This window comes from Bicyclus anynana, chromosome 4, assembly GCF_947172395.1.
Source record: "Bicyclus anynana chromosome 4, ilBicAnyn1.1, whole genome shotgun sequence".
Classification (NCBI taxonomy): Eukaryota; Metazoa; Arthropoda; class Insecta; order Lepidoptera; family Nymphalidae; genus Bicyclus; species Bicyclus anynana.
In genome coordinates, this window is record NC_069086.1 from 1,420,980 (window position 1) to 1,443,890 (window position 22,911).

General features: G+C 37.6%; 1 protein-coding gene across 2 annotated transcripts in view; it reads right to left on the minus strand.

Moving 5' to 3' along the window:
- LOC112044574 (neuroligin-4, Y-linked-like) overlaps positions 1 to 22,911 on the minus strand; it is a 105,535-nt gene that overhangs the window by 8,099 nt on the left and 74,525 nt on the right. Inside the window, exons 2-8 of one of the 2 annotated variants that reach the window (XM_024080445.2) lie at positions 19,710 to 20,399; positions 17,612 to 17,829; positions 11,173 to 11,322; positions 6,425 to 6,625; positions 4,247 to 4,739; positions 2,542 to 2,626; positions 670 to 864 (exon numbers count right to left, since the gene is read on the minus strand). In XM_024080445.2, coding sequence (XP_023936213.2) covers positions 670 to 864; positions 2,542 to 2,626; positions 4,247 to 4,739; positions 6,425 to 6,625; positions 11,173 to 11,322; positions 17,612 to 17,829; positions 19,710 to 20,320 — 1,953 coding nt within the window. In that variant the 5' untranslated portion in view covers positions 20,321 to 20,399. Of the gene's footprint in view, positions 1 to 669; positions 865 to 2,535; positions 2,627 to 4,246; positions 4,740 to 6,424; positions 6,626 to 11,172; positions 11,323 to 17,611; positions 17,830 to 19,709; positions 20,400 to 22,911 lie in introns of both variants that reach the window. The other variant, XM_024080443.2, reaches the window with a different exon arrangement.

Genomic DNA, 22,911 nt, shown 5'->3' on the forward strand with positions numbered 1-22,911 from the left:
ACACCCGCGACTTTGTTCGCGTGGAATTCAGTTTTTCGCAAATCTCGTGGGAACCAATTATTTTTTCAGGATAAAAAGTAGCCTATGTGGTAATCCGGGGTATTATTTATTTTCATTTCAAATTTCAGCTCAATAGTTGTTTCGCGTTTATAATATTATTAAGATTATTATAAAAACAATACCCGACTGCTTATGCGTAATTAACTGAAAAGAGAAAAACAAGTATCACAATACCTTTAAAAAATTCTTACTAAAAATGTTGCCACATGAGGAGACAAACATAGTTTGCTAGATCATTCTTTGCCCGAAAGTTTCGCAAAAAATCGCAGTTAATAGGGTTGACGGCCTCCGTGGCGCAGTGGTATGCGCGGTGGATTTACAAAACGGAAGTCCTGGGTTCAATTCCCGGCTGGACCGATTGAGATTTTCTTAATTGCTCCAGGTCTGGCTGGTTGGAGGCTTCCGCCGTGGCTAGTTACCACCCTACCGACAAAGACGTACCGCCAAGTGATTTAGCGTTTCGGTATGATGTCGTGTAGAAACCGAAAGGGGCGTGGATTTTCATCCTCCTCCTACCAAGTTAGCCCGCTTCCATCTTAGACTGCATCATCCTTACCATCAAGTGATTGTAGTCAAGGGCTAACTTGTAAAGAATAAAAAAAAATGTACCTGAGGATAGAACCCGTCTCTAGTCTGATAATCAAAGACGTAAAAAAACGTCTTAGTAGGTCTGCCAGGGCCGTCTTCATCAGTGCTGGTCGCCTTGGGCCCGCCGCTCAGCAAGTCGCCGCTCTGCATGAGTGGCGCCACATACTGAGCGTCCGACAGCGCTGACACGGTCGCGTCACGCGTGTTTATTGGGTTCTGTAATGTTCATCAAAAAAAAATCAAAAATTCAAAATTCATTTATTTCAATTAGGCTCAGTTTACAAGCACTTTTGAAAGTTCAGGTTTATGTCATAATTAAATTTAATCTAATGGTGGTAATAATAGTCGAAAACTTAAAATTAAAGTTACGAGGGTTCCAAACGCGCCTTGGTGCGACCACTGCTGTACCATGAACATTTTTGTTCCTATGCATTTCACTATTTCAATCTGAAATATTTTCTTGTTTCGTTCTTTTTAGACCCCTTTTTACGTAGTCGGGTTATAGTTTTTAAACTTTATTTTTATTTAGTACTTTTCCATTACCCGATTGAGCCTAGCCTTGCAATATCTACTAGTACCTACGAGTACCTACATCGTTACATTCTAGGCATAACGCATTGTTAAAATAAAAGATACTGCACGCGATGCATCTTAGCCCATACATAACCCAACGATTATTATCAAATGAAAAATTAAATTATAATGAAGATATGGTAAACTTAAGCTACAACACTAAACTGGCATCATTATTATGAGACAAATTTATCAGCCCAATACAGAGCAAGGGCCCCCTTCTTTTAAGAGAGGGGATATGAACTTAAACCCGCCATACTACTCCAATGCGGCTTGGCAGGGTAATTGTACCCCACTTTTGTTCAGTGACATAATATAACGTCAAAGTTTTCTCATATCAAGACAGGTGTAATCCATTTTGTATAATAAAAAAACCAATATCACATTCCCAATTACTCTTTCAACGCCGCACCGTATCTACTAAACCCATCTGAGCAGGAGCTCGAGTTACTCCACGTCTAAATAGCAACGCAGATAAATGTTGATAGCCGTTATAAATAACGGCAATCCACCACCTGACGCCTTGATAAAGATCTGCGCCAATATAAACTTAGAAGTGATAACAAATTGGATCGATCCTGTAGCGTGTCTGGTGAAAAAATTACCCACCTTGATAAATGTACAGTCTCGTAAACGCAACGATGTAGCCTATAAAACGGGTAGATGGAAAACCTTAATCAAGAATTCGATTATCCAAATAATACTTGGCCCGTGTATGCAAACGTAATACGTCCACAATTTATATTTTCTTTTTAACTTCAGTTTTTTTTTTAATGTTGTATGTAGGTATTTGCTTGTGACTAAATAAATTAAACTCTTCCTTATTTAAAGAAACGACATTGCCTTTACTGCGTGTCCTAGTAACGCAATGACTAATATATTTTCCATATGTTGGTTAATATTATCCATAATATTTAAGTTTACATTGCCTGTTGTAGTTGTATCACGGCCTAAGACGTATGTGTTTGTGATAATAAGATTTATCCTTACCTTTCATGTCATATTCAATATAGAATAGGCATCATCTAGGTAAGCTTGGTCCAACTTCGACTGAATTACTGGTTTCCGTAAGGCATAAATTGTAGTCAGTTTTCATAAAAAAGGTCAAACAATCGTTATTTTATCGTTATTTTATAAAAAATACTGATTTTTTTAGCCTATGCTCCTAACATAAGTGGGTATGTCAGTTTACTAGTACGGGTTATGTATTTTATTTTTTTTAATACGTATTTTAGTGGGTACAGTGTTCTTAGTAGAAAATCACCATTTACAGGAATGTTTAAGCTGCTTAATTCTATTTATGAGTAAACAAACCTCTACCGTTCTTTCCCAGTCCGTGTACTCGTTGACAATCGTATAGAATATTTCACTCAGGTGGTACGTGTAGGAGTTTCTCACATACGTTCTGAAACAGAAGGATTATGTGTAACGTGTGTATTGCTATGTAGTATAATACGGTATTAAGGCTCAGGTGCCGGCATATGTATATAATAATGTTATCACACAGGTATGTGTGTTATCACACACCTGCAAATGTGTATACTAATATAATTACAACGGTGACTAGACCCTTCAAAACAGAACCCATGCTGCTAGGCGCCAGAAATATAAATTTAGAAATTTACTTTTCATTCTTACCTTGAAATTATATGTTGAGTTTTTTGGTGAACTACTATCGTCATGCTTATTTCTTGCGCCTAGCAGTATGGGTTCTGTTAGCTAGCGCATCCAATTTTAGACCTCATTATTACTTTCAAAGAGGCAAGATTGTATTTAAACACAAGTATTTAAACCCACGTCATGCAAGGATAAAAACTCCAGATGTCACCTAAACAGGCATACTTCGACAAAGTATTAGCCATGTATTTCAATCGAAACGTATTTGTCGCAAAAGTAAGTCTACGATAGTAATTCACCAAAAACTCTACTTATAATTTCAAGGTAAATTTCTAAGCAAGCGCGTCCAATTTTAGACCTCATTATTGCTTTCAAAGAGGCCATTATTGTATATAAGCATCAGTCAATAAAATCCGCGCCATGCAAGGATAAAACCTCCAGATGTCACCTAAACAGGCATACTTCGACAAAGTATTAGCCATGTATTTCAATCGAAACGTAAAAAGTAAGTCTGTTTATTTTATTCAGTCTTTTTCAAACAACTTCTGCAGATAAAATCATAAATACCGCGCGTTATTCCGATCAGCAGTTTATGTCACACGCGAGCAGTATCCTCCCGGAATTATCGTGCGGGCAATCGGCCCACCCATTGTTTTATTATCCTCTAGCTTTACGAGATGTGATAAAATATGAATTATGGGAATCACACTGCCTTAACACATCTCGGAAAAGAAATACATGGAAATTTAATACAATTGTCTAGCGTCGATTGAATTCGAAACGAATTTCGGAAACAAACAGAAAATAAAATAAGAAATGGGGTTCCTGTTAATGATATACTATTCTATGCCTCAGGTTACCAAAGTTGATGCTTATTTGACCGAAAACCCTCGCCGACCTGAGGTGTGCTTGTGTGTTACCTTGCTTTATGTGTGAACAATTTCAATATTGATTTTGTAAATATTGTAATCAAATTGTATTTAATATTATGTAAATATGCAGATACAATTGACATCATAATATTATAAATCTTTAAAAATATAAAATAGAGAAAAAAGTGAATTAATAGAGTTTGAATTGCACCAATTTTAATATTAACTGAAACAGTATTTCAACACGCTCCTATTAAAGTAAATATTTTGCATCTGAATTTTAAAGCAGTACCTAATCATTTCCGTCGTTTGAACTACACGTTTGCGTATGTAAAGTTTGTATACAGTATAAAAAGGTAGAGAAGTAGATAATGCCTCAAAAGTAAGTATCGTCTTCTTATACGATTTAGTTTTGTGTGTGTGTTCTGTGAAATATTTAACAAGACATAAAGGGATACTATAGAGTTACTTAAGGAAAGATACTATATATATATTGATATATACTATATATATATATTGATACTTCTACAGCTTACCTAAGCATTCGATCTCTTTTCTCTGGTTCAATTCCATTTTGGACGTCGTGCGCCGAAAACTTCCAAAGCGCTTCACAAGTCACAACACCAAACAACAAGTCGTACTTATTTTGAAACAATCGTCTCCCACTGTCACTTCTTTTTATATGAAAGTTATTTTGGTTCATATTATTTAGAGGACCGAAACTAGGAAAGTCTGAACTTGAATGTACAGTTAAAAAGTCTTTGGCGAAATCTGTCTTAATTACAACACCATCTACCGATGGTCCGAATGCAGTTAAAAAGTTCGGTGGGGATATGTCTATCGATAACAATTCTTCTATAGTAGCGTCTCTTAAACAATCAACTATAACTTCGTGGTCTTTTGCGAGGTCTTCTGGTATAGTGCAGTTCATGTGTTTTGCCAGTTTCAGAGAGTAGTATATCGGATCGTCGACTATAGCCCATGAGCTTAAAGCTGATCCTGATAATAGTATGGCACGGTGGAATAGACCTGCAAAAAAAAGAAGATTCAAGATAAAATAATGTAAACAGAATAAAACATATAATTATTAGTACGAAAAATATTTCAGCTAGTGTGAAATGAACTTTAGCTGATCAAATTAGGTATACAAAATATCGAAATAATGATCACAATATGCTAAATTTGTGAACACTAATTCTTAACTCTTCTCGGACCAAGGCGTTTGTAACCTTCGTAACTTTAATTTTAAGTTTTCGACTTTAAATATCACGATTAAACCATGACATAACTTGACATTTCAAAAGTCCTTGTAAACTAAGCTTATCCTACTAATATTATAAACGCAAAAGTTTGTATGGATATTTGGATGTATGTTTGAATGTTTCTTACTCTTTCTTACGCAACTACTGAACTGATTCGGCTGAAATTTTGAATGGAAATAGATTTTACTCTGGATTAGCACATAGGCTATGATACTTTTTATCCCGAAAAAAACCTTGGATTCACGAGATTTACGAAAACCTTATGAGTTTGATGGTATTAGTGTTTGTTACTCTTTCAAACTCGGTCATGTATCCCGAGGGATTTGTGAAAAAGTAATTTCCACGCGGACGAAGTCGCGGGCGTCCGCTAGTTTGAAATAATTGAATTTTTAGTTTGAACATCATAATTATTTCATTTAATTCAATACTTTAAAACGTCAGATTTTGGCTCTGTAATAGCGCTGTATCTACATTTGCCATTATGAATAATATAATATTATTCTGAAGTTATAATTTGCATCGGTTATCTCAAGCTCGAACAAACAAGAAGCTGCCCAAAAATATCACTTCGTACTCAGTCCATTAATGGGATTGGGTTAAAGAAAGATTTCATATTCAATGTGATTACATCGCTTAATTACGTAGATGGAGCACTCCTCCACATGTTCGGTAAATGTATTATTCTTGTTCAAACGTAATGTACGAGATTAATCAACTCGAGTTAATTGCTATGGAATAATTAGTTTCTAAATAAGATCAGATTCTCATATTATATTAATGTGTATCCGATTTAATTTAACTAAGCACTTTGACATGACATTTCATAATAAGATTTATGACATTACTACATTTTACACCATGGTTGCCTTGCTTTAGTTTTGAAGATGTTTAAGTATATCAAGAATAATTACCGACATCATTTTCTTAGTTTATTTTATAAGTCCTGATGTTATTCCCCTTATTTATTTTACCATAATATTACAAGAGCCGTGATAGCCCAGTGGATATGACCTCTGCCTACAATTCCGGAGGGTGTGTGTTCGAATCCGGTCCGGGGTATACACCTCCAGCTTTTCAGTTGTGTACATTTAAAGAAATTAAATATCACGTGTCTCAAACGGTGAAGGAAAAACATCGTCAGGAAACCGGCATACCAGAGAATATCTTAATTCTCTGCGCGCGTGAAGTCTGCCAATCTGCATTGCATAACCCATATTCAGTGAGCCGAATATGGGTTGATAATGATAATGATAACAAGTTTGAAGAAAATTTTAACTTCAATTCAGCGCTGTTAGTTAACTGTAGACGACTATAAGCTTCATTACCCGACTAAAAATATAAAAATACAGATACCATAATTTTGTAGAATTATTGTACGAGTAGAATCACTTATCTGATTCCAGCATCGTTAATCTAACTGTATGAATAATTTTAATTTAGAATTCATCTGACCTGGCATAACAGTTGGTGATATCATCAAGAAGTTGATACAGGCAGCGCCAGAGCCGTGCCCCATGAGGGTGATGTTGGTAGGGTCGCCTCCGAATAGAGCGATGTTCTGTTGAACCCAGTGCAAAGCCGCTATTTGATCCATTAACCCGTAGTTGGCAACCCTGGCTTTTAGGTGTGGCGATGGATTTGCATTCAGGAAACCTGTAAAATTAACTTTTTTAAATGTTGATTACAGAGCTTTGCTTGTTTAACTAAAATGAAGTGTTGAATGGAAACAGCGCTATCTAGTGGCACTACTGGACAGCTGTTTCAATTCCTTAGAAATTCGCGTTTACGGTTACGCGATAGTCACAGTATGAAAACATTGAAAACTGCCACAAGGCACGCTGATGTTAAGTAATAATGCGGTCTTAACTAATGGTAATGCAATAACTTGTCAGAGATACAAGCTAATACTAATACTTCTTGCTTCTTTCTTTCTTTCTACTGATAGTTCTTCGTGCGACGATATCGCAGTAATCGTTTGACGGTATGTCTTTAATGATAACTAGATAATTACAAATTTTTAGGGTATTCGAAGGGTTTTTTTTTTGCAGAATGTTCCTTCATTGGAAGATTTTGCAAAAAAAACCACCCCCTTTGATTGTATATTGTGTCTATTCGTTCTACAGTTTACAGAAATAGTTTACTAGCTAAACTTATATATTCTATTTTTTAAATTTTTTTTCTAATGTAATTTTTTTTTTATTGAGAAAGAATACAATATGGAACTTAAGCTAACTTATCCTAATATTAATATTATCTTTGTAGATAGACCAACAAACAAATAAAGTCTGTATACTAATATAATTGTGACATTTAGCTAAATTTATGTAAGTGCTTTAAGCAGTCTTGTTTGAATGTACCCTTAATGAAGAATATTGAGAAAAGTATAAGGAAATTGCTGATTCCGTACATTCGATATATCAAGAGCCCGTCGATGTGTTTGCAAGTTTGGTTTGGGCGTTTGCGTAAAATATGAGGTTAGGGGGTCGAATTTTTCACTTGCCAATACTTCGTCGAAATCCGATTTGGTATTCGGCCCGAGTACGCGTTGAGAGGAAATATTACTTCGGCTACTTTATTATGTATAGGATTCGGATATTAAATTAGACAAGAATTTACAGACTACTCGTACGTACGTATTCCACTTATTTATAATACAGTATGATATTGTTTCAACAGTATTGCTTTTGTACGGCTCTACAATACAGTGTTGTAATTATCTCGCTGAGCCAGTGAGTAGCCTATGCGGATTCAGATCTCGAGGTCCTGAATTCGAGTCGTGATATAAAATATTAAGCTTACTTTGGTAAAGTTTATTGAAGCACCGGAGTTAACGGTTTGTAATTTTATAGGCAAATATAAAACCTACCAAACTTAAAAAAACACAGTGACTGCGACAGATATTGTATGCATGGCGATAATTACCAAGGGAAGTTCTAGTAGGTAGTAGAGATATCTATATAGCAATGGATCCATACCTACGTAGGTATGTATGTAGATTAAAGATATAAGAAAAAACCAAGACATAGTTGGATATGTCTATATAAATATATATATAGGATATAGGATTTGGATAATAATATATATAGGATTTGAATGTCTTTTTGTCCTTTTAAAAAATATAGGACTCTCCTGAAACGTTCAGTAAATGTTCTCTGTCTATATTACTCGTACGAACTTTAGGAAGTTACACAAATCTTTTAGAATGTTACATTTGTATTTCATCAAAAACATTTTTTAAAATGCTCACTAACACAGTAATATAACTGTAATTTAACTCAAGTAAAATAGCCCTCTTTAGATACGGTCAATAAAGAAAAATGTTTTATCCAGAAATAGAGAATATTTCACGAAGTTTTCTACTTAGGTCTTCATACTGAAGATACGAATAAAAGCTGACGCATTGATTCTTCAAAATGCGAGTTGAAAACCAGCGGATCTACTAAACTTAATTTGGAAAACCTTCGATTTATTTATTGAATCACAAGCAACATTGGATTCACTTGCAGTACAACGCTGAATGGCCATCTCATTTCACGGCAAGAAGCCGAGTGAAATATATCTTAGTTGAGTATGCCCTTTGATATGAAAACCCAAGATACATTCATAAATTAAATTCAAACCAAAATCCTATTGGTTACAAATATAAATTTACTTATACTTTTGAAACATTATGTTTGCCTGTTTTTAGTGAGTCTATTACTGGTGTAACAATAAACCGACAGTAAACTTAAATGCTCTTTTTAACTTAATGATAGTTTTATTATCATCAATTGCAAGTTGCAGTCTTTTAACTACGGAAAGCGGAAAAATCTCTACTGACTTGCGAAGCATATCCTTCTATCCTTTTTGCACGGACTAAAATAATTTCTCCTTAATGAAAATTGTTCCTTTTTAGTGTACGCTTTGTTCAAACCAAAAAGGAACCTTCCTTTTTGGTTTGAACAAAGCGTACACTAAAAATGCGTCTATCAAAATTTCTTACATATGAGACAATAGGGGTAGATCTTTCGTGTTCCTCTCCCAAGTTAGCCCGCTTCCATTTTGACTGCATCATCATTTAACATCAGGTGTGTTCGCAGTCAGACATCGCTAACTTGACAAAGAATAAAAATTAAAAAATATATATTCAAAAAGTGTAATCTGAATCTGTGAAAATGTATATCGATGATCAAATCGTATGCCTTATCAACGTGGATACATTTGCCTTCCAATTTCACCCCTATTTGCATTTATAATAGCGCTTGGATAACTTGTTCAGATGCTTCAAAGGCTGCTTTCAAAATTCCCAGCAATTGGATTTCAATATAAAAATGGGAGTGAATAAATTGCGAAGAGTTGGGAAGAATAAAAAAATTGACTGTATATTCTTGGTGGAAGTAAAAATTGTACGCTAACTTATGCTATTTCAAGTGTATCATATCTCAAAATGCAAAAATGGAATCATCCTTGTGGTGGATATATGAATTTTTAAATTTCTTTCTGTTTGTTGAGGCATCACTAGAATTCTTTACGAACTTACTTTTGCAATTGTGATATTTATATAACCAGAATAATCCTAACAACCAAAAAAGCAGCTCCAAGATTTTTTTTTTGTAAGAACGCTAGAGGTTCTAGTTTCGTGGCTCATAGGATCACTTATTTACTGTTCATATTTATTTTGTCAAGCCTTTTTCTTATATCTGGTTATGATTAAATTACAGTAGGTACTATGTTTGCCATAGAACTGTGAATGTGATTGCAAACAAAACAATATACATATAGAACCGTTTTATGCCGTATAATTTTTAGGGGCATCCAAAACAAACAGTTCATCTTGTTGACCTAGAAACAAAATATTTGACAAGAAGTGTACTACCGACTACAAACGAAGATAGAACCAGTTTAGCCTTATTTTATTTTTAAGTATGGTCGCGGTATTTCAGGAACTTTGTTATTTTTATTTGTTATACATATTAAAAAAATACAAAATGCTTGCTTTAAGGTATAAGAAAATATAAAACTTATTATTAAGCATATATTTTGTAATTTCAGTTTATCTGTATCGCACCATAAAACAACATTTCGAGCAGATTATGAAAATTTATTGACTAAGGAAAATATTCCACGCCCCAAAACGGCCCATTTAATTTTGATAATCGTATTCCACCGCCTCATTATTCTGAGCGTCTCTAATAACTGTATTATTAAATTATTTCAAGTGTCAGGCTCGATTAAACAAATGTCTGAATTTGTCTCCGCAAAACGAAATAAACTCGCTTTGAATGAAGTATTCCCAATTGGCTTAATTAAGATAATTTCTTGGCAAACGTAACAAGCTCATTAGTGCTGGTCGCGGAGCCTTTTATAGACTTACTCGCTTGTGCTCTTGGCTTTGCTTAATACGATCAGATTTATAATATAACTAGCGGACCCGGTCGAGCTTCGCTTTGACTTTTGTGCACTTCTTCCCCTTTTCTACCCCACCATACCCCTACCTTGTTCCTACCCTACCCTATCCTACTCTACACCTACCCTACTCCTACCCTACCTTTTATTTTAACGTGGGGACATCCTCATGGATACGGGGAGGCAAAAAGGTTGTGTCGGACTTCAACCGACTAAAACCCCACGGTGTTCCGACTCATCGCCTGAACCTACCCTACCCTATTCCTGCCTTACCCCTACCCTACTCCTTTCTATCGCCGTGCTTATTTCTGCCACTTTGTTAGGTAAATTTCACGTCAATCGTTTTTATAATATTCGAGTTGCGAAAATGCGGGCGACGGTGGGAAAGTAATGCGTGGGTGTGAAGTCGAGCGCGCGAAAAGCAGAGGGAAGGACTGGTATGAAAACGTGCGAGCGGGGCATCGCTACCCCCCGCCTGGCTCGCGCGGGCTATCGTGAGTTTTACGAACGAATTTGACAAGCTATAGAACCCATGATCTCGCGGCGTAAATCTGGCTTCTTAACCATAGACTTATTGATGCTTCCAAAGATGATGACCTATACTAATATAATAAAGAGGAAAGATTTGATTGTTAGCATTGAAAAGGCTCCGAAACTACAAAACCGATTTGAAAAATTCTTTCACTGTTTTACGCTACACTATCCCCGAGTGCTATAGGCTAAATTATATCCTCTAATTTCAACGGGAACGGCAGCTACGCGGGTGAAACCGTTTGGTTCTGCTAGTGAAATATAATTTTTTTCACATCACTAACCTAGTACTCCAAGCCTGTAGTTGAGAGTGACCACGATGAGGTCCGTGTAGCCAGCCAGCACGGCACCATCATAAGGGTTGCCAGAACTCAGCGAGTAACTGTCTCCATGTATGTACACCAACACTGGTAGTGCTAGCTTTGTTTCATCCACTGAAAGGAAAGCACATTTAAAAGATTGTTCAGATATATTTGGGATTTGACGACGTTTCTTACGCAGTTGGGATTACTTTGGTTGACATCCAAAAGGTATGCAGGCTAATCTTTGACGTATGCTACTTGAAAATTATATGAAATTCAGATTCTATTTAACAAATGTCATCCAGTGCTTACTAGTGGATATCACACTTGTAAATGACATTCTTTTTCTCAATTGATTTAATGTTCATTTTTATTAGGTTGATTATAAATACCAAAATAGTGAATACGGCAGCTGGTTCTGTTACCAATTAAGAACAATATAGTATTTCATATTTTCAAAATAAAAAAAAAACAATACATCGAATAGAGACAGGTGTTATTTATTTATGAATCCAAGAGACAACACCATCCAAATCCCACAAAACTCCCTACAACGTCTTTTTCGGAAAGGGGAGCATCCTCTGAGTTCTTTACTATATAATACAATGTTAAATAATGAAACGAAACAACAAATTAAAAAAATAAAAATATTACAACAATGTAACATTGTTGTCATGGACAAAATGTTGAATTATGCCGCACACTCGCTATACATTGTAATCTACTCCATGTTCACGGAAGACCCAATCCAACGTGTCAACCCGTTTGACGTCATGAATTACGTCATCAATATTGCTGACGGGCTCACATAATCGAGTACGGACCGATGAGCACACAACTTGACATGTCTGTCAATCCACATGCTTGATATATTTTCCAATGATGTAAGTGAAAAGAGGTAGATAAACAGGAATTATAAAAGGCAAGAAACAAGGATAGTTTGTTGCGATCAACAATTTCTTACAAGAAAATATATTTGACCGCTAGAAATAAATATACATCGTAATTTTCCCCACTTGAATTTGAAGACTTTTACCACGTCATTGCCTTAACTCTCCTTGATAACCGCGTGTGTAAATGCCTATACGAGTTTTTCGATTCGATTTTCATGATGAATGTCTTTGTGTTAGTGTAATTTAAAATAACATTGAAATAGATTTTTTGAATATGATTTCCTAATATCGTGGCAATTTAAATTAAGAACACCTTTGACGTAGTCCCCAATTAGCAAAAAACATTGTCTTCTCTGTAGGCTACACACATTATTTATTTATAATATTATTAACATTCCATTATAAATATTTATTTCATTAAATATATTTATTTTTATTTATTTAATACATTCATTCACACTTACATACACACTTACATTACATACAATCATAATTTCACACTCACAAATTATTATATATACTTTTCACACATTAAATTAATTCACGCGCATACTCGGGTGAAACCCGTAGTATGCGGCGCGGCGGCCGTCTTACGTCACGCGCTCCGCGCTCGGTCAGTCGACATTTGATGCCTACCCTACCATTCGTTCTCGGTGCGTTCGAAGCTATACGTTTGACTCGCGCGTAACCTTTGTGATCATATTGTATTATTTATTCCTCTCATTGTGAATGTTAACTGCCTAGTAATTAAAGACATTCGAAATACTATCGTCGTGTTAATATATATATTCCATCACTGCTAACCACAACAAAGCCTAAACTGGTGACCCTAAAGAAAAATCAAAATGAGCAGTGAAAGTGACACAACGGGATCGCAGGCGAACACACAGTCGCGGCCGAAGACGAAAAAGGTGTCGGGCAGTTTCTTGAGGACGATTCGACACTGTCGCCAGCCCACCGACATCCAGCCCAGTGACGCGACATTAAAGAGGACTTTAGACGCCATGTCAAAACTCGACGAACGCCTGAACGACATCGCAGCGCCAGCTCAACAGGTGAATGCTGTGACAACCGACTTCGAAATATTAAAACAACAACTGGCCAAACTCTCAAAGCTGGTCAGCATGTTAACCGCCCGCGAAGACGAACAGACATTTTTGAGCAAACGCAACACACGCAACCGCAGAAGGAGCTGCAGCCAGTCACAACCCACACGGTCAGCTACAAAGCACAGTCGCTTCACGAATTGCTGGTACCACCACAAGTTCGGATCAATCGCCAACAAGTGTGTACCACCTTGTAAATTCAAGACATCGACGGAAAACGACCGGCGGCCAGCAGTGACAACAGCCGACGATCATCGGACAAAAACGGGTCGTTTATTTATTACGGACCAAGACACAAAAGTGCAATACTTAGTGGACACCGGTAGTGACATTTGTGTATACCCAGTAAAAGCCTTACGCGAACGACGTAATAAAACTTCATTTTCGTTGTGTGCGGCGAACGGTTCGGCTATCGATACCTACGGTTACATACAATTAACACTAAACATAGGTCTACGCCGCGACTTTCCGTGGCGATTTGTAATCGCGGACGTCACGAAACCTATAATCGGTGTAGATTTTCTGTCTCATTATCGACTCATTGTAGACATCAGTAACCGTAAACTTATCGATAGCCTAACCAATATAAGTAATACAGCTAGTGTTGCGTCACCCAACTTACTTGTAACGAGCGTTAAGGTATCGACTGGCGGCAATAGTAAATATCATAGTATATTATCTGAATTTCCAGATATCACCCGCCCCGCCGGTACACCAGGTACAGTAAAACACAGTACACAACACCACATTCGTACTACACCAGGCCCCCCAGTGTCGTGTTCACCCCGAAGGCTGGCACCAGATAAATTGAAAATAGCCAAACAAGAGTTTGACGCGATGCTGGCGAACGGTACCGCTCGTCCATCTGACAGTCCGTGGTCATCACCTCTCCATCTGGCGACTAGAAAAGATAACGGCTGGCGTCCTTGTGGAGATTATAGGCTACTCAACGCAAGGACAATTCCAGATAAATATCCAATTCGTCACATACACGATTTTTCACAAAGTCTGTCTGGTTGTAAATACTTTTCTGTTATAGATTTGGTCAAGGCTTACAACCAGATCCCTGTGGCTGAAGAGGACATCCCTAAGACAGCGATTTCATGTCCCTTCGGGTTATACGAGTTCCCTTTTATGAACTTCGGGCTGAGGAACGCAGGTCAGACATTTCAGAGATTCGTCGACGAGCTAACCCGTGGACTTGACTTTTGCTACGCTTACCTTGACGATTTTTTGGTATACTCCAGGACGCAGGAAGAGCACGTAGACCATTTACGCCAACTGTTCTCGCGTATGCAGGAATACGGCGTACTAATCAACACAGCGAAATGCGTCTTCGGTGCACCTGAGGTAACATTCCTGGGCTACCAAATTTCCGACAAAGGCACCAAACCTTTAGACAGCAAAGTCAAGGCCATCGCGGACATCACCATCCCGAAAACCGTCAGAGAGCTTAGACGATTCTTGGGCATGATTAATTTTTATAGGCGATTTCTGCCTAACGCTGCCCAAATCCAAGCCCCTCTGAACGCATTACTGACCGGATCTGTTAAAGCTTCCCACCCAGTCATCATAGAAGGAGAATCTCTGCAAGCATTCGAGGACTGCAAGAAGAGTCTGTGTGATGCAACCCTATTAGCGCATCCGGTATCTCACGCTAAACTGGGACTCGTCACTGACGCTTCCGATAAAGTCATCGCAGCAGCCCTACAACAGCACGTGGACGGAGCTTGGCAACCTCTAGCATTTTTCTCACGTAAGTTGAGCCCTTCGCAGGTCAAATACTCTCCATACGATCGCGAGCTCCTTGCAATATACGAAGGCATCAAACACTTTCGTCACATGTTAGAGGCCAGTGATTTCACCATCTATACTGACCACAAACCGCTATGTTACGCTTTCCATGAGCGGAAAAGTAACTGCTCGCCACGTCAGTATAGACACTTGGACTTCATCTCGCAATTCACTACAGACATTCAACACATCGCGGGTAAAGACAATGTCGTTGCCGACACACTTTCCCGTATTTACGAGTTGCAGACGCCTGTAGATCTCGAAGTCCTTGCCAAGTCCCAAACCACAGACCCTGAGCTTGTCCAACACCTCAACAGCGAAACATCCCTTCGCCTTACCAAGATGACAATACCTGGTAGTCGTACTGAAATGTACTGCGACGTCAGCACCCCGACTCCCAGACCTTTTGTCCCAGAGAACTGTCGTAGGCAAATCTTCAACAGCCTCCACTCTCTCAGCCATCCTGGTCCTAACGCCTCAGCTAAGCTCGTTGCACAACGCTTCGTTTGGCCACTCATGCGGAAAAACTGCCGTGACTGGGCTAAGGCATGTTTGGCATGCCAGCGCACGAAGGTAAGCCGACACGTGTCATCACCTATAGGTACGCTTGCTTTACCTTCGGCGCGATTCAAATATGCCCATTTAGACCTTGTCGGGCCAATGCCGTACTCAAATGGTTTTCGGTATTGTTTGACAGTCGTCGATCGCTTCACGCGATGGCCGGAAGCTGTCCCCATCACCGACATTACCTCTGAGACAGTAGCCAAAGCCTTTATCTCTTGTTGGGTCTCGCGTTACGGTGTTCCTACCGATATAGTCACGGATCGAGGAGCACAATTCCAATCGGCACTTTTCCAGCAGTTAGCCAAATCCATTGGATTCGAACACCGCAGGACAACTGCATACCACCCACAGTGCAACGGCTTAGTTGAACGCTTTCATCGACAGCTGAAGGCAGCTATAACTTGCCACACTGATTCAAATTGGACCGAATCCCTACCCCTGGTACTTCTTGGCATAAGGAGCGCTATAAAGGAAGACCTCAAAGCGTCATCAGCTGATCTGGTATACGGTGAACCACTCCGATTACCCGGAGAATTTTTCGGTCATACCACAACTGGGTACACCACCGATATAACCGATTTCTCAGCACGCTTAAAGTCCTTTGCCGAGAAGCTAAAACCAGTTCCCACTCAGCACCACTCCAAAACTCGCAAAACCTTCGTGTTCAAGGAACTCGACACGTGTAGTCATGTTTTCATTAGAGAAGACGCTACACGTGGATCCCTGCAACCAGCGTACACAGGTCCACACGAGGTTGTACAGAGAAGTGCCAAAGTTTTCAAAATCATGGTCAAGGGCAAAGTCGTCACAGTATCAATAGACCGACTTAAACCAGCCTATATACTGTCTGACGACACACCCCAACAAAATCCAACCAAACCTCCACAACCTAATCTCTCAAACCCTCCACAACCTAATCTCTCAAACCCTCCACAACCCAAACCTCCAAATCCTCCCCCTGCACATCAGGCAGCTGGAGACACCACACAACGGACCACACGTTCAGGGAGACGAGTACGGTTCCCAGATTATTATCGTCCGTAGACACGGCCTCTGGAGGGGGGTGATGTAGGCTACACACATTATTTATTTATAATATTATTAACATTCCATTATAAATATTTATTTCATTAAATATATTTATTTTTATTTATTTAATACATTCATTCACACTTACATACACACTTACATTACATACAATCATAATTTCACACTCACAAATTATTATATATACTTTTCACACATTAAATTAATTCACGCGCATACTCGGGTGAAACCCGTAGTATGCGGCGCGGCGGCCGTCTTACGTCACGCGCTCCGCGCTCGGTCAGTCGACATTTGATGCCTACCCTACCATTCGTTCTCGGTGCGTTCGAAGCTATACGTTTGACTCGCGCGTAACCTTTGTGATCATATTGTATTATTTATTCCTCTCATTGTGAATGTTAACTGCCTAGTAATTAAAGACATTCGAAATACTATCGTCGTGTTAATATATATATTCCATCACTGCTAACCACAACAAAGCCTAAATTCTCTACTAAATAATTATTGAATAGTTTTCGTTGTCTCAGCGAAAATTTAACGAATCCAAACGGCGACGCTACCCAGATTCGACAAAATAACTGTGGCGTCGCTATAACTTTGCAATAGAATCAATGATTTCATTGAATATAACATTGTTTAGCCCATAGTAATAATCCAACTATATAAAAGAGAAAGGTTACTCACGAAACCTCGAAACCTTTATACAGAAACATGAAACTTGGCAGGCAGGTTGTTTATAGTTACTAGACGTTCGTTAAGAAATATGCCGGGGGCAGACGAAGTCACGTTTGTCTGCTAGGTAGGTAGTTAGGTAAACATTGAGGATGTTCCGATTTCTGTAAAGCGTCTTTTTAGAATATGTGTTCAAGGTCATGGATGGTGTCGTCGCTTATTTAGGTCGTTTTTTTTTTTAGAATTGCAAAATAAATTAATTATTTATGCCTCGTTTATTATCATCATCTTCCTAACGACTGTTTCATAAAATACTAAATATAAAATACAACAGGATATACTTACTTTGCAAGGGCGCAAAAATATTCAAATAAAGACAATCTTCGCTTTGATTCTTAAGATAAGGCATCAGTCTTTTCAAATAATCTAATCTGCCTTTAGGCATTTTTTCTAATAGAATTCGCTCGTCGTCCAGATCCAATAGCTTTTGCGGACAGGACGGGCCCGGCAGGTCTGACACTCGCACGCCCTCCCACGGCGACGGCGTCCGTGTTGGACTGAATCTAAAACAATTGAAACGATGACTCTGTTATACCTACTTTCTATTCTAACATCGTCATAAACAAAATGGTATGCCTTTCTAGCTTCCGTTTTCCCTAGCACCTATTAAATTATTACGATTGTTATATTTATCTACTCGTACTTTAGGCATAGTGGAAACTAAGTTTGTTCTATTATAAGTTTTTTTATCAGAATTGTGACACACTTGATGACCGTTTACCTATACATCTTACCGTACCACATTCAAACCGTCGTTAGACTTAGGATGCTCTGCCTAGATCTCGTGATGAGTGAGAACTATTGTCCACCAATTACGGCGGAATTTAAAATATAACTCTCTTTCTCTCTCTCACTACGATAGAAAGAAAGAAAGGGCGATTCCGTAATTGATCGACAATACTTCGTTTGTGATATTTGTCGATGACACAGCCTATGTCTAGTGAAATTAGAAAGACTATACGAGATTCCGTATCATACATATTAATTATGCTAATTTTATTGTATTTCTAATAGCATTAAATTGAAAATTTTTAAAACCCCCAAAGGTCATGAAATTTACAGTCTTGATTAAGTCATTTTTTGCACTTTCATTTGAGATCCCACTCTAGTATTTTTGCAGATATTCGGTTATTCTTCCCCACTTTCAACTCCTAGAACTTTTAAACGGCTCAACCGATTTTCATCAAACATGTCTAAGAACACTTGAACATAGGTCACCTTTCATACAAAAAAAAAACTAAATTGAAATCGCATCATCTGCTCGGGAGCTATAGTGCCAGACAGATAGACAAGGTCAAACTTATAATACCCCTCATTTTGCGCCGAGGGTTAAAAAACCACATGTCAAATCATATTTATTCGAGCTTTTGATTCATAGATGTAGTAAGTTAGTAGTAGAAATGAGTTAAATGCCCAACGTGAACTAAAGTAAACATAAGTTCTTTGATAACGTTATGAACACTGTGATACATCCACGTTTTCATTACGTTCTGTGTTCCACCTATCACTGATCTTCGTTTCTAATCAGTGCGCTCTGTGATATGGTAATCCTTTGCAAACGCCTACATTTTCACATAAAGACGAGCAAAGCTGCATTTTGGGAATGCGCATCAAATAGGATTACCGCGCGTATACAAGCACACAGGTGTCTGGTATGACTACGAGAGTTGTCTTTGTCAACATCTAGCATTAGCTCGTTCAATTACCAACTCGCTGTTGTGACGAGATTAAAAAACATGTCTGTATTCTATCTTTGTTATTTGAATACTAGAAGACACGACTAAATCCGCGTGATAGTCGCTTAAACAAAAAGTTACACACACAAAACTTCTACTTGTGAACTTCTGTTCTCCTGATATTTAGTCTTTGATGCCTAGTTTTTCAGTATAATGATAATCGATTTTCACTCTTTTGTAATCAGGTATATTTTTTTGCTATTACTTTTTGGAATAACTCAATACAAATCCGCATAATATAATATATGCTATTTTAAAATTTTAATTTCCCTTTGTGCCAAATTTTGTCCAAATCCGTCAATTCATCCGACACTGAGTCGTAATTAAGTGAGATACATAGAAGCGTTAGCTTTTAGCGATGTCTGTTCTATGGATACATACATGTATACATTCAAACTTTAATATAGTTTTGAGTATAGATTTACATAGATAAACGATCTATTTTAAAACTGTAGGTTAAAACACCTGTTTACTTAAATATTTAGGACTGTGAAACAGTTTACCAAATTCAGGCAATGGGGTTACTCTTAATAAGCGTTGAGAACACCCTTCCCCATCCAGTTTAATATATAAGCCGTTTTGATTAAATTTAAATGTTTACTTACGTGCTAAATATAAAAATTAATAAAGAAAATTTTAAGTCTCACCTGTTCGATCCAACTGGCGGCGTCGCATATGGAACTCCTAAAAAAACTTCGAGCGGACTCAAGAATTTGTGCTCGTCCATTGCCAAAACTATCCCCTGTAATTTCCCATATTTAGTCTGAACTATCCTACTACTTATCCTAAACTTAACATTAGATTTTGGAATTGAGTTTGAATTCAAATAATATCTCTTGTAATCACCATAGTCACTGTAACCACTTTTCTCAGGATTATAAAAGTTAGCACTGTGAGGAAATTCCTCATTATAATATGGATTTTTATCAAAATTGACGTTTGTATACTTTTCACCAGAACTAATACCGTCGTGATCATCGTAGTCTTCATTCGGCTGATCGTTTTGAACACTATTGATATTTAGTTTGTTTAGTTTATCATTAACACTTGGCTTATCACTGTGGTGGTTCATGTTAGTTGTGTTGGAGTTTGCAGTTTTTAGTGATAGAAAAAATATAAAGAGGAAAGAATATAAATTAAAACATACAAGTTTGTTAGTATATGATTTGTTGTTTCCGTTTTTGTTATTGTGTCCATCATTTTGACGCATCGCCTCTTTTTTAGTCCGCGCTTTATGAAACTGTCCGACCGGAAACATATTTCGTCATGTTATCATTTTTGTTTTGGATTTATCACTACACACGTCCATTGCGGGCTTCAAATGCTTTGTGTTGGATCTGTAACAAAAATAAATTGCATTACATTTTGGTTTATGTTATCGATAAGTTTGCATTGTCGTAAATATAACAGTATTGTTGAAAAAACTTCTGCCAGTCTATAATCTGTGAATAACAGAGTACCTCTTTCCCATTGAATTTGTGTTTTAACTGCAGATTGCACGAGATTTTAGTTTCGTAATCTACCTACTTTACATTTGAGGTTTTATATTTTGCCACCACTATATTTTTCGGTAGAGACTGTATCATTAATATGTGTAATTACTAGTTACAATGTGTGTTAATACTAGTTACTAGTACAAATGTGATCTAGATTGGAGCGGGCTTGCTTAGAAAATACATTAAACATATTACTATAAATAACCTCATGCTTTCCCTGCGTAGTATTATTCATTCATTCATTATTCATTAATTAAAACCTTTGTCATTTCCAGATAATGTAGCTTTCCATTAGTGAAAGAATTTTTCAAATCAGTCCAGAGTGTATTCAATGTAATAAACAGATATATATAGTTATTGAATATATGACTGATGTCAGTCGCTTTGCGGCAGCCTTTCTAAAAATATTGTTAAAGATCAAACTTCAATGGTCTCTAGCAAAGGGTCGCTGCGAAGTTAAATGTATGGTAACAGATTTCTTATGATATATCGTAGAATATTAAATAAATACGTTTTTGCGGGCCTGGAATCTAAAAACTACCCAAAAGTCACCATGGTTCAATATCATAATTGTCTACTGTACTTCGTTATCCTATCAGCCGATGGATTGCAGGACGTAGGCCTTATGTAGGGAATTCCAAACATCACGATCCTGAGCCTGCATCCAGCGAAAGCCTGTGACTCGCTTGATGTCGTCAGTCCACCTAGTGGGGGTCGACCAACACTGAGCTTTTTAGTACTTACTTATCTATTGTAAATTATAATTATAAGCTAACAAACATATATACAAGTTCTGGATGGATAGTCAAAACCACCACATGCTTATTTTCGTGAAATTGTTATGTGGTTAAACTTGGAAACGGAATAAACAAACAGAATTTATTATTTCGCCACTCATACCATTATAATTAAATTTTCCCAAAAATTGCTGTTTTCATTTACAATTTTTAATATTATTTCCATAGCTTGAGGCAGTAAATCGGACTAATTTCATCCGAATCACAAATACAACTGTGTACTTAGCCATATACCAAACTAATTTAGGTTAGTGCCAGAATTATCTGCGGAATTCAATTACTGCAGTGAATGACTGTGGGTAGTTAATTATAGTACAAACTCATTATTCAACAACATAATCGATTTGAAATTCATCCTAGACATAAATTATTGTATAAGCATCCACAAATTAGGCATTAATTATTGTATTATGATACTAGCTGACGCCGGGCGGATTCACCTGCGTAGTTTCTGTTGCCATAGGAATAAGGGGATAATAATATAGCCTTCCTCGATAAATGGGCTATCTGACACTGAAAGAATTTTTCAAATCGAACTAGTAGTTCATGAGCTTAGCGCATTCAAGCAAACAAACAAACACTACAGCTTATATAATATTAGTATACGAGTAGATTTGTGTTGATACTATGACAAGTTAGCGTTTGACGGCGATCTCACCTGATGTTAAGTGACGATGCAGTCTAAGATGGAAGCGAGCTTACTTGGAAGAGGACGGTTTCTACGTGGCATCGTACCGGAACGCTAAATCGCTTGGCGATACGTCTTTGCCGATAGGGTGGTATGCCACGGTCGATGCCTACAACCAGACTAGACCAGAGTCAACGTAGAAAAAATAAAATTCCTCAATTGACCGAGCTGGGAATCAAACCCAGGACCTCTCTCTTGAATACCACAGCACTGTCAACTATGACAGAGAGGTCACCGCAACCATACTAATACTCTAAATTTTTAAATAAATTACCCCTAAAATTTTTCTCGGCAATGTTTTTCTGAACAGCCAGTAAATATTTTAGTGCATCATCATTAGCAATCCATATTCGGCTCACTGCTAAGCACGAGTCTCCTCTCAGAATGAGAGGGATTAGGAAAATAGTCCACCAAGCTGACTGGATTGGCAGACTTCACACACCTAGAGAATTAAGAAAATTCTTATGTACGCAGGTTTCCTCACGATGTTTTCCTTCATCGTTTGAGGCACGTGATATTTAATTTCAATGCACATAACTGAAAAGTTGAAGGTGCATGCCCCGGATCAGATTCGAACCTACGCCCTCCAAATCGAAGGCAGTATAGGGTAGGGTAGGGGTAGGATAGGGTAGGGATAGTGTAGGGGTAGTTGAAAGTTTACATCGAGTTTCACACGGACGAAGTCGCGGGCGTCCGCTAGTTACTAATAAAAAGAACTCTGACTAATTACCGGAAGAAGAAAATGGTTAAGTACTTCAAAAAGCCTGTAAAAATCTCTCGCTTACACAAGTCCGCCGTTTTCCTTTAATAACTGATCTTAGTTGCTTCTTGAGGAACGTTCTCTATATAAAGGGCCCAATAAAAGTTT